This window comes from Natator depressus, chromosome 6 (genome assembly GCF_965152275.1).
Source record: "Natator depressus isolate rNatDep1 chromosome 6, rNatDep2.hap1, whole genome shotgun sequence".
NCBI classification, from domain to species: Eukaryota; Metazoa; Chordata; order Testudines; family Cheloniidae; genus Natator; species Natator depressus.
In genome coordinates, this window is record NC_134239.1 from 20,243,542 (window position 1) to 20,257,059 (window position 13,518).

At 43.4% G+C, this 13,518-nt stretch overlaps 1 protein-coding gene across 1 annotated transcript in view; it reads left to right on the forward strand.

Moving 5' to 3' along the window:
* Positions 1-13,518, forward strand: part of LOC141989734 (solute carrier family 9 member C1-like) — a 293,130-nt gene that overhangs the window by 213,707 nt on the left and 65,905 nt on the right. The window contains exon 21 of the mRNA XM_074956659.1: positions 1,228-1,326. Within this exon, the coding sequence (XP_074812760.1) occupies positions 1,228-1,326 (99 nt within the window). The remainder of the gene's footprint in view (positions 1-1,227; positions 1,327-13,518) is intronic.

Here is a 13,518-nt window from a genome sequence, read left to right on the forward strand (position 1 = left end):
GATATGGCAGTTCCCAACTTAGAACTCTTGGGACAAAACACTTCTCAGGGTTAAAATGGAAACTTTTATATGACAGTCAGTTTCTTTTGGTGCACATTTTTTTATTTTTACTTGTAAAGAGTGCAGATTACAGCGACTGCTTCTGAGCTGAGTATGCCAGAAAAGTTCCAAACAAAATGTTCCCCCATACATACCATCAACACCCATTCAGCATTCATAAGGATTGTATAAAAATTATAAACTCTGATGAAAATGTAAAAGATAGGGTGATCATACAACCTGAGTTAACCAGGACAGTCATGAAGCCCCAGCGTCCCAAGAATTTCTTTCAGGGCACCTGAAGTGTTCCAGTTTTTCATTTCATCAAGCAAACCATTTGTTTGTTTATTTATAACTTCAAAATGTTCAAATGTTGTACCAAATACAATTTGTTCTGTGTTTACCAAGAACTTAGTTTAGTGGAATAATGTCTGTTCAGTATAAAGAACAGGATTTGGAGTGAAAAGTTGAATGAATGTAGATGCTATCGAAGCTATTTTTTGTCAGTGACCTTTGTTCAATGTTTCAGAATAAACTCATTCAGAACTCTAATTTGCTTGGAAAAAATCCTCCACTCTGAAAAATATGCACAAGTTGCTATTGCACTGGAAACTGGCAATAGCAATACCATCATGCATTTTAAACAAAAATGTACTTTTTTCTTTGGTATGAGTATCCTGTGACCCTAAAAAATAACCGTATAAAAGTAACTTGATTTTTTACTTTGAAAATAGGGTTCTTAATGAGAGATCTGTTATGCTTCAAGTGTTCCCCTTATGCCTTATATAACCCCCTAGCAACATAAAAACATAATAAAAAAGATGTGTTGATTTTTTGGTGCTTTCTATGATTAAGATAAAATTATTTTGGAATATAACTACCATCTTCCTTTAAATAATCACGACCAATATTTGTCATGTTTTGGCCTCTGTCATTACTTTCCTGAAGGGAAGTAGCAATGTAATGACAATAAATGTTACCACAGTGTTGGCCTGCATTATTTGTTTTGTGATTGTTTGGAAAAAAAAAAACCAACTGTACTCTGAAACATTCTAATAAAATCTAAAAATCCATCATTACTATTATGTTTGTTGTTTAGTCATTGAATGCTCAGAAGTGTGGTAGATGCCATACATTCTGTACTGTTTTGTTTAAACTTACAATGAATCTACTTCTTGTGATTTTTAGAAAAAAGCAAGGCTCCTTTGTTATGACTATGGAGACGTTATATGTGAGGAACATGAAATGCCACAAGGAATCCACCTAATTATTTCCGGAATGACAAAGGTAAGTTATGTTTACTGCTCAAAATGTATTGTGAAATTTACAGTTGGTAGTCTCAAGGGAAGTAAAATGCTGGAGTTATCCTTTTAAACTCTATTTGAAAATGTTCAAAGTTCACCTTAATTATATTGTCTTCCTAGATCTTGGAATTGTGTACCCGCCATGTGAACTGTGGAATAATTAATAGCAGTTTGTCTTATTGAGACTGTGCACTTCAATACAAGCTCTCTGATGTGGAGGTTATAAAGAGGCAAGAGGTTCTACATGCTAAATTCCTATTTTTTCCATCTGCCAACAAATCTTACAACTGCTGGTCTTGATATTATTCCCTTTTAGAAGTCAGGGGTTTTCTGCTTACTTAGAAGTTAATACTAACTGTTCTTGGGAAAGGAGTACTCTTCTAAGGGGTATATAGCTTGTGCCACCTTTCCACCTGAGGGTTGAGGAGCTCCTCTACTGCTGAGGTCTTCAAATCTGACCAAATGAGCAATCTTAAAATGCTCTCTAGAATTTCCTTAGCCTCTAAACATTGTATGTAAAAATCATAATGTGTTTTTTTAAATCAACTTATAACACTGTGTCCTTAAAATTATAGAGAAGGGCTACATCCTTTAGTATGTCATTATGATATCCTCTCATCGCCACTTCCTTTTTCAGGGAAATCTTCTCATGAGAATTTACTGAGGCAGAAGTTGCCTCCACAAGGTTTTGCAAATAAAAGAACATGTTCCATCCTCTCATAAGGTCCGGGAGTTTTGTCTTAGGTATTTTCTCATGCAAAGAAATGTTGGGAACTTTTGCAGATTCTTGATCTAAGATGGGGTAGCCAAACTATGGCCCACGGGCCAGATCCGGGCTGCCAGCCATTTTAATCCGGCCCTTGAGCTCCTGCTGGGGAGCGGGGTCTGGGACTTGCCCTGCTCCGGTGCTCCAGCCGGAGACCAGGGTCAGGGGCTGCTCTGCGTGGCTCCTGGAAGCAGCGGCATGTTCCCTCTCCAGCTCCTACACATAGGGGCAGCCAGGGGGCTCTGCTCTGCGTGCTGCCCCAACCCCAAGTGCAGCCCCCGCAGCTCCCATTGGCTGGGACTGGCAGCCAATGGGAGCTGCAGGGGCGGTGCCTGCAGACAGGGCAGCCCGCAGCAGAGGCGCCTGGCCGTGCCTCCACGTAGGAGCCAGAGGGGGGACATGCCGCTGCTTCCGGGAGCTGCTTGAGGTAAGCGCTGCCCCAAGCCTGCACCCCCGAGCCACCCTCCCCACCCCCCAACCCCCTGTCCCAACCCTGATCCCCCTCCAACACTCTGAACCCCTCGGTCCCAGCCCGGAGCACCCTCCTATACCCCAGAGTCCGCACCCCCAGCCGGAGCCTTCACCCCGCACGCTACCACCTAGCTCGGAGCCCCCTCCTGCACCCTGAACTCATTTCTGGCCCCACCCCAGAGCCCGCACTCCCCAACCAGAGCCCTCACCCCCTCCCACACCCCAACCCCAGTTTTGTGAGCATTCATGGCCTGCCATACAATTTCTGTACCCAGATGTGGCTCTTGGGCCAAAAAGTTTGCCCACCCCTGATCTAAGAAGTCTCAGCAGGTTCCTTAAAAAATAAATAAATACATAAAAATTATTCCTATATACAGTAGTAACCCTTAGTATCAAGCCTATAAGCTTCCTCAGGATTCACTTTCAGGATACCTTTCCTCTGAACCTAATAAAGGAATCTCACAGGAAGTATTTTAGATTTTATTAGTGTAATGATCAGTGCAATTGCTCTTTAGTTTTAGAATCATAGAAATGTAGGACTGGAAGGGACCTTAATAGATCATGAAGTCCAGTCACCTGCACTAAGGCAGGACTAAGTTTTATCTAGACCATCCCTGACAGGTTTTTGTATGACCTGTTCTTAAAAACCTCTAATGACAGCGAATCCACAACATCCTTAGATAATTTGTTCCAGTGCTTAGCTACCCTTACAGTGTCTAACCTTAAACTCCCTTGCTGCAATTTAAGCCTATTACTTCTTGTCCTCTTCTCAGCAGTTAAGGAGAACAATTTATCATCGTCCTCTTTTTAACAATTGTTTAAGTACTTGAAGACTCTTGCCATGTCCCCCTTCAGTCTTTGCTTCTTTAGGTGAAACAAATCCAATTTTTTCTCACAGGTCATAATTTCTAGACCTTTAGTCATTTTTGTTACTCTCCTCTGGATTTTCTGCAGTTTGTCCACATCTTTCCCAAAATGTGGTGCCCAGCACTGCACAGTGCTCTAGCTGAGGCCTGATCAGTGATGAGTAGAGTGGAAGAATTACTTCTCTTGTCTTGCTTGCAGCACTTCTGCTAATATATCCCATAATGATGTTCACTTTTTTTTTTTGCAATAGTATTACATTGTTGACTCATATTTAGTTGGTGATCCACTATAACCCCTAGATCTTCTTCTGCAGTACTGCTTCCTAGGCAGTCATTTCCCATTTTGTATGTATGCAGTTGATTATTCCTTCCTAAGAGTGGTACTTTGTATTTGTCCTATTGAATTTCATCATATTTATTTCAAATCATTTCTCTAGTTTGTCAAGATCATTTTGAATTCTAACCCTGTCCTCCAAAGTGCTTATAATCCCTCCCAGTTTGGTATCATCCTAAAACTTTATAAGTATACCCTCTATGCCATTATCCAAATCAATGATGAAGATAGTGAATAGAGCCAGACCCTGGAGAGATCCCTGTGGGACCCCACTCAATATGCCCTTCCAGCTTGACCATGAACCATTGATAACTGCTCTCTGAGAATGCTTTTCCAACCAGTTGTGTTACAGTAGGTTCATCTAGATTGTATTTCCCTAGTTTGCTTGTGAGAAAGTCATGTGGTTATCACGGAGTCACCAGGGCGATGCTCTGGAACTACTCTGTATGAAGCCAGCCAGGACTCTGGGGGAGCATGCCTCCTCTCCCTGAGCATACTGTCACCAGGGCAAGAAGCTTACACAGCTTCAACCTTCCTGGGTTTGACCTCGGAGCATTCAGGATCCCCTTCCACACCGTGCGCTTCCCGCAGCGAGTCTGCCTGGGTGGGGCTTGTGGGGAAGACAGAGGGCCCTGCACCCCAGCTCCGCAGTCAGCAGTGACTCTCAGCCAGCATGTAGAACAGAAGGTTTCATTAGTAGACAGGAACACAGCGTAGAACAGATCTTGTTAGCACAGAAATCAGTGACTTTCAGCCAAGTCCATCTTGGGGAGTGCTGGGCCAGAAGTCCTGGACTCCCCCTCTTCCAGTCCCCCGAAGCAGACTGCCAGCTTCCAGTGACCCGACCTCTGACACCCCCGTTGCTCCTCCTCCTTGTCTTTGTTTCACTTCCCGGACAAAGAGTCACCTGGTTGCATCCCCCTCCTGGGTCTCAGGTTACGAAGGGCACCGGTCATAGCATAGGTGCAGGCAACTGGAGCAGCCTCACCTGCCCCAGAGGTCTCAGCCAAAGTCACACACCGCCATTCCCACCACCGAGGTATTGGTGCAGCGCACAGGGAAATGAAGGCACACACAGTATTCATGCAAAACAGTAAAACTCACATAGGTTCAACAGTAAGACTCACGTACAACATAACAAGGGAAAATCCCCATTTCGTCACAGAGAGATAGTTTCAAAAACCTTACTAAATTTTAGATATATCACATCTACTGTTTCTCCCCTATCCACAAGGCTTGTTACCCTGTCAAAGAAGAATATTAAGTTGGTTTGACATGATTTGTTCTTGACAAATCCATGTTAACTGTTACTGTTGACTGTTACTGTAGGTCCTTACAATTTGATTAGTTACTCTATTATCTTTCCGGGTACTGAAGTTAAGCTGATGGGTCTATAATTCCCTGGGTTGTTCTTATTCTCCATTTTATAGATAGATAGGTATTATATTTGCCCTTTTCCAGTCCTCTGGGATAGAATCATAGAAGATTAAAGTTGGAAGAAACCTCGGGAGGTCATCTAGTCCAACCCTCTGCTCAAAGCAGGACCAACTCCAACTAAATCTCTCCCATTCTCCACGAGTTCTCAAAGATAGTCGCGAATGGCTCAGAGATCTCTTCAGCCAGTTCCTTGAGTATTTTAGGATGTATTTTGTCAGGCCCTGCCAATTTGAAGATATCTAATTTGTCTAAAGGCTTGTCTTCAAGTACAACTATAGCGGAGCAGCTGCACTGCTGTAGTGCTTTAGTGAAGACACTAATACGCCAATGGGAGAGCTTCTCCCATTGGCATAATTAATCAACTTCCCTGAGAGGCAGTAGCTAAGTCAACAGGAGAAGCTCTCCCATCGACAAAGAGCAGTCTACCTGGGCGGGTTAGGCCTGTATAACAATGTTGCTCAGAGATGTTGATTTTTCACCCCCCTGAGTGACATAGTTATACCAATATAGGTCTGTAGTGTAGACCTGGTCTAAGTAATTCTTAAATTGTTCTTTCCCTATTTTAGCCTCAGATCCTACCACATTTACACTGATGTTCACTATGTTAGTTGTCCAATCACTGCTAACCTTTTTGGTGAAAACTGAAACAAATAAGGCATTTACCACTTCAGCCATTGCTGCATTTTTTGTTATTGTGTTTCCCTTCTCACTGAGTAATGTGCCTACTGTGTCCTTAGCCTTTCTCATGCTCCTAATGTATTTGTAAAATGTTTTCTTGTTACCCTTTATGTCCCTAGCTAATTTAATTTCATGTTGTGTCTTGGTTTAGTGGACATACTCTAGTCTTTCTCACTGGGAAACATTGCCTTACCAGTGAGTGAAGTGTTTATGGATCCAGCAAAAGAGATGTGGTAAACACCAGCCACAATGACCCCCCACTTCCCATAAGGTGGACAAAAATACAAAGTCCCACCTAAAAGGGCTGAATTCTTCTATACCCATCTGGTGCCCTCCTCATTGGCGGTGATGGTGGTGTGAAGGAGTGTACTACCTCTTTAAGGAACAGTCTGGAGCCTACAGCTAGAACAGCATGGGGGGTAACCAAGAAGACCATGTCTCACCTTAGGGCTGGGCGATATAAACAGGAAGAGGAAGCTGAGCAAGAGAGAAGGAAGTAGAAGCTATGCAAGCTGCTGTGAGTGGTTGTTTTTTTCCCCTCAGGTTAACAGAGAACAGCCTAATCAGAGGCTTTGTTTGTGAACTTTAAGTATGGGAGCTGAACCAGGGTTCTGAGGTGAGGACTTTATGAACTGCTAATTTAAATTACTCCTCCCCTGAAGTCTTACTAAAAGAGGACATACTGTTTTGTTAGCATGTGTGGGCTTCTTCCTCTTCTTCCTCAGGCTGTTTAAATTAACCTATATCCACTCCATTCAGGGAAATTAAGGTGGGGCACATCTGTAGCATCACATTGGGCCATGTGGGAGCATGGAGGGATTTCCTGCACCTTAACAGGCAGCCAATAAGAAATCCTGCCAGAATACATAAACACCATGGTACAAAGATTTAAAGAGACTAGATTTATTGTGTTGAAAAGTTTACTCATTGGCAAGCTTACAATTCAGAGTCACCAATTACCAGGCTTTGACAGCCCGAAATGATTTTCAGGAACTACAAGAAAATCTAGTCTTTTATGGACAAGCTTCTGACAGACTTGAAAGAAGAGCTTCGGTCTTTGTTCTGAAGGTGAACTAGTGCCTAAAGCAAGCCTCCAGACAGTTGTGAATGCAGCAGACACCACCACCAGATTGATGGCAACAGCAGTCACAATAAGTCATTGTTGTTTCGGGGGCGGGGGGGGGATCAGACTTTCCCCATGAGATATTGGTGCCAGTGGAAGACTTCCCTTTTGTAGGGGCAGAGCTAGTCTGCTTAAAGTCTGAAGAGACCCTTCTTACTTTGAAAAATTCATGAGCTACCCTGCATTCTCTTGGGATCTACACACTGGCCCCTAAAAGGAAGCACATGAAACAGCCATATGTACCACAGCAATTAGCTCTTCTTCCACCAACAGCCTTTTGAGCCTCCCAAAAAGAGACAGTGGTTCCAGAGGTGGCAGGTAGCTTTCAGCTCCATCTGACTTCACGTAGCTGTTTTCTTCTCAGAATAATCCCTTTTGACGGGACTTTTGAGAGGTTGAAACTGACCCAAGACTCTCATTCTCCCCTTTTGGGGAATTGCATAGCCCTTTTCTGCTGCTCGTGGTCTTCAGTCACTACAGACAAATGGGTTTTGGATACTGTACATTGAGATGTTTTCCTTCAAGTGATTGTACACATATACATTCCACTGTAGGCGTATGTGTGCCCAAAGCACTCGAGTCAGAGACTTTTGCCAGCAGTACCATTAGGCAGTTCATGCTCTGAGGTGTGGGCATAAAAGGAGTGCATCTGTTGCCTCCCGCTCAGTTCCTTCTCACTGTCTGTGCCCCGAGCTGGAGCGCCCTGTAGCATTTGCTTCGGTTAGTCAGCATCTTTAAAATTTTGTATATATTGTTATAGTTGTATTTAGTAGTAGTCAGTAAGCTAGTTAGTTATACTTTTAGTAGTTACCTGGAGGATTTTATTATGAAAAAATAGCCAGGTTTTAAGCAGTGTACCATGTACAGGGCAGTTATCTCTGTTACAGATAGCCACAAGAGTACTTGATTTGTCTTGGTGAGGGCCATGTGAGGGACAGATGCCATATTTGTAACTCCTTCCCTACCAGGACTAAAAAACAGAGTGATTTCTGTCTCAAAGTTCTCCTTATGAAAGAGGCAATGCGTCCCTCATTGGAACCAAGCCCTGACCACAAGGCAGCGGACTTGGAATCAATGAGGAGCACTCCTCCAGTTTCTTCTGATTCAAGGCACAAGTGTGGTGAGCAATGTCACTCTTCACTATCAGCCTCTTTGGAGTGCTCCAGGCATTCCAATGCTGACAAGCACACAAAGTCTCGGATTTCTCCTAGAAAGTCTTCTAGTAAGTTCTCCGATGCTTGTTCAAGACATCACAAATTGAAATACTCACCATTTCCATCTGAGGCAGTACGGTTAACTCCGGCTCCTTGCGGGCTGTCTAAACTGATGTCTTCACCCTTACAAGGTCCTCCTTCTGCTTTCCAGCTGATCCAGGCTGACTTGGCTCCGTTGCCCCTTTGACACCAATACACTTATCTGTTCCAGTGTATCAACTCATCACAGACAGCTCCATCTCTCTGATCCATTATGTCAGCACCACCAGCACCAATCACATCACTCATGTTCTGACTACCCCGACCCTCGGTTTGATTGGAGCCCAGTGTATCTTCCAGACCACCGGGAACTCCAATGGGGACTGCTCCTTCCTGTTCTGAAGAAACCTACATTTATTCTTCAGACTCTGAAATAAAGGAACCTGTATCACCTTCAGGATCTTTTAGACCACCTTACAGTTTTGTACCAGGGTTACGAGACCTAAAAAACAGGACTGGTTTTCCTATAGGGAAGCTCGAGTGTGGTGTTCCCCACCATGGATGGTTCAGACTATGTAGTATCCTCCATGGCCTTACTGGTCTTGGGTTGTTCTGAGAGATTCTAGACCTCCATCATAGTCACACTCTAGGAGAAATTCTCCTCCTTCCCCAGTGTAGTAAACTTCTTTCCAAGATCCTGCTGCCATCTCTGCACCTATTGTGTTGGATCCTCTGGAGGACAGAGAATTAATGGAGGAACCCATAATCCACTGTCTCATATTTCATCATCATCTCCAGATGAAGCTGTCACTCCAGAATCAGCATCTTCCCCCTCCCCCACTTTCAGAGGACTTCAAGCTCTTTCAGGAGCCTATGAGGAGGGTAGCTTCTTCCCTAGGAGTACAGGCAGAAATCATGCAAGAAAACCTGCACGCCTTCTTTGATATTTTGCAGACTCCTGCCCTGGAAAGGGTTGCCCTTCTATCAACAAAGGTTTACTAGAACCAGTGAAAACCCTCACGGAGATCCTGGCCGTTACCTCCTACAGCCAAGTGAGGGGAGAGACAATATCAAGTCCCTCATCAAGATCTCAGCTATCCTACCCAGTTCCGGATTCCTTGGTGGTCACACCTGCTAACAAGCAGTCTCATCAATCCTATCCTAAAGCCACCTCAAAGGATAAGGAATTTTAGAGACTAGACTTACATGACCAAAAGGCTTATTCCACTGCCGCTCTTCAGATGAGAGTGGCTAGTTACCAGGCTCTTCTGTCTAAATATATTTTTATTAATCTTCTAGTAAGCAAAGATACTGCAGCAGAAGTGTTGAGGGTAATTAGCCATTATAGCTTCAGGAGCCACAATGATATCATGGGTAACAGGAGCTGTTTTGTGGAATTAGGAAATTAACTAATGGGTATTGGTGATGTGGAAAAGGGAGTTAAGTAATTGGGTAGACTCTTGACAGCATTTTCACAGCCCTCGACAGCAGTAGTATGAAAAGATATGCTCCATAACTGATCAGTGGAATTTTATCTGAGTCCCAACCCTATCCTCTGGGCAGCACATGTGTGTGGGAGTTTGTGGGTTAGGGACATCATCTGAAAGATGTTAGGTAATGCTGTTAGGTAAAGAGGTGGTTTGAGGGTAGTCTGTGTAAAAGGGGGAAGGAGAGACAACAAATAAATATAAAAATAATATAGAGCAAACCCAGGTAATTTTTTTCCAAGGGTAGGTTTAGGAAATGGAACAGACAATTCTAAGCAAGTAAAGGGGGAGGGAGGTAAGGTTTGATGGAGAATTCTTAAAATGATAAGTTTAAATGATTCAGAGCCTACAAGTTGTACTCATTGCAAGCCCTTGTTGTTCATATAGAATTCTTTTCATAGTTCTTTTATGGCATGGACCCTATTTGTTGCTACTAGTTTGGACTTTGACTGAAAATAACATTATTAGCCTTACCGAAGAGCAGGTCTCCCCAGTCTTTGTATAAGATCATGTTCCAAATGGGAACAACATCTGATCTGTTGAGAACAAGTGCCCCAAATAACTTACTTTCTTCCAAATATCTCTTGTATAGCAAAAAGAAAAGGAGTACTTGTGGCACCTTAGAGACTAACCAATTTATTTGAGCATAAGCTTTCGTGAGCTACAGCTCACTTCATCGGATGCGTAAAGTGGAAAATACAGTGAGGATGTTTTTATACACACAGACCATGAAAGCTTATGCTCAAATAAATTGGTTAGTCTCTAAAGTGCCACAAATACTCCTTTTCTTTTTGCGAATACAGACTAACACAGCTGCTACTCTGAAACCTATCTTGTATAGCAGTGACCTCAAAAATGGGAATACTCAACAGTAAGGTAAAGTCAGACTGTATATGCATTATAAGATCACTGTCATACTTAGGGATAACTGGGGGGAAAATAAATGTGTATTGTTTAAAATTCCTTTCAAAAAAAAAAAAAAAGCATCAACTTTAGAAAAAGAAAAATGCCTCTCCCCCAGCCCTGGACCTGCTGCCTCTCCCCGCTGACCCCAGCCCAGCCCCGCACCTGCTGCGGCTGGGGGGAGAGGTGTCTCTTCCCCAGTCCCAGCCTGGGGCTGGACCTGCCACGTCCAGGAGAGAGGCGCCCCAACCCAGCCCCTACCTGGACCTGCAGCACCCAGGGGGAGAGGCGCCCCAACCCACCCCCTGCCCAGACCTGCCATGGCTGGGGGAGAGGTGTCCCTCCCCGGCCCCAACCCAGTCCTGCCGCAGCCAAAGGAGAGGTGCCCCTCCCCTTAGCCCCTGCCTGGACCTGCCGCAGCTGGGGGAGAGGCGCCTATCCCACAGCCCCAACCCAGCCCCGGTCCGGACCTGCTGTGGCCAGAGGAGAGGTGCCCCTCCCATGGCCCCAACCCAGTCTCAGTCCGGACCTGCCATGGACAGGGGAGAGGCACCTATCCCGCAGTACCAGCCCCGGAGCTGCCGTAGCGGGGACAGGCACCTCTCCCCCACAGCCCAGGTGCTGCTTCAGGGAAAGAGAGCTGGGGGGAGTCCTCTCTCCCCGCTGTAGTCCCGGGGCAGCCTGCAGCCCAAACCCCTCATCCCCAGCCCCACCCCTGAGTCTGCAACTCCAGCCAGAGCCCTCACCCCCTGCGCATCCCAAACCTCTTCCCCAGCCCTGAACCCCTCATCCTCGGCCCCACCCCAGAGCCCGCATCCCCAGCCGGAGTCTGCACTCCAGCCCTCTGCCCCAGCCCTGAGCCCCCTCCCACACTCCAAACCCCTCGGCCCCACTACCTCCACATAAATTCTGTTATGTTCACCAATATGGAGGTGATGTGTCACATATCACCTCCATATTGGTGCACATAACAAAATTAATTCCTCACTGGACAGCTGAGACTGCTGTAACATGAAATATATGGCAGAATGCATGTAAAACAGAGCAGGGGACATACAATTCTCCACCAAGGAGTTCAGTCACAAATTTAATTAACACATTTTTTTAATGAGCGTCATCAGCATGGAAGCATGTCCTCTGAAATGGTGGCCGAAGCATGAAGGGGCATACAAATGTTTAACATATCTGGCATGTAAATACCCTGCAATGCTGGCTGTAAAAGTGCCAAGCAAATGCCTGTTCTCACATTCAGGTGACATTGTAAATAAGAAGAGGGCAGCATTATCTCCTGTAAATGTAAACAAATTTGTTTGTCTTAGCGATTGGCTAAACAAGAAATAGGACTGAGTGGACTTTTAGGCTCTGAAGTTTTACATTGTTTTGTTTCTGAGTGCAGTTATGTAACAAAAAAAATCTAGATTTGTAAATGGCACTTTTACGACAAAGAGATTGCACTACAGTACCTGTATGAGGTGAACTTAAAAATACTATTTCTTTTGTTTATCATTTTTACAGTGCAAATATTTGTAATAAAAAATAATATACACTTCGATTTCAGGTACAACACAGAATACAATATATATGAAAATGTAGAAAAACATCCAAAATATTTAATAAATTTCAATTGGTATTCTGTGGTTTTACAGTGCGATTAAAACTTTGATTAATCACAATTAATTTTTTAAGTTAATTGCAGGCGTTAACTGCAATTAATTGACAGCCCTAAATCATACCTTGTTTTAAATGTTTCTCACCCACGTTTGGAAATGGAGAGCACAGACTCTTTGGCATTGTCAGTACTTGAGCTTCCACACAGGCTCTAATGCAGCCAGCTACTAGGACATGTCTACACTGCAAGCAGAGATAAGATTGCAGCTTGTAAAGGGATACACAAGCTGCACCCCTGCACAGGCTAATTATGTGAATATGTACTCAAGGGAATGGGCAGGTTTGTACACCTTGTGCCCGGATTCATGCCGCTACATCTTTGATAATATTTCTAGCTGCACTAGATTAAAGGTAATGTGGGTATGCCTACACAAGCTGCAATCACATCTCCAATTGTAGTGTAGCTGTACCTTAAATTAACAAACTAATCTCTCAAATTTTTATCATAATATGTGATTTTAACTATAGATTGGTCATGCATACAGTTTTAAGTACACTATAAACTGAAAAAAAGATCATGTTTAGATAGTTTCAAAATATATAGAAACAAGAATGTATTTTACTTTTGAACATTCAGAATATAAAAGCCTAGATTTCAGAAATATTTTTTTTCTCAGTTGAACTCGTGGTACTCTTTTGAACCAAGTCATAAAATATCTATCTATCTATCTACAGTGTAAAATACAGTATTATATTTGGATTTTCTCTGATTTTTTTGCAGAAGGGTTGTTTTATGGAACCAAAGGGGATATACTTTGCTATTGCTTTTATGAAAAATGTTTGGTTATTTGAAATTATCTTTATGAGCCTCATCTCATAAGATGTTGAGTACCCTTAATTTCCATTGACTTCAGCGTGAGTTGAAGGCACGAAGCTGTTCACAGAATCCTGGCCATATGTGTGTATTATGTTCATGTCTTATTTAACCATTATAAATTTAATTTAGTGCAAAAAAAAAAACCCATGACAACATATATTTGCCTTAACATTTTAAGTAGTAGGTTCAAATTATATAGATTTTGAACATGTTTTTAATTAAGAAGTACTGAAACCCATTCATCCCCACAGCTTCTCTGCTAAGTGATAACAAATGGGTAGTATTGTCATGTGTGGAATTCAGAGGCAGTCAGTCTAGTGTTGTTGCTGGAGGCTTCAGGACTAAGCCTGCACCTCAGGTTACCAGAAATTGTGTTTCCAATGACAGAACAAGTTGGCAGTTTATTTTCTCCCAATCACTTTTGTTTTATAA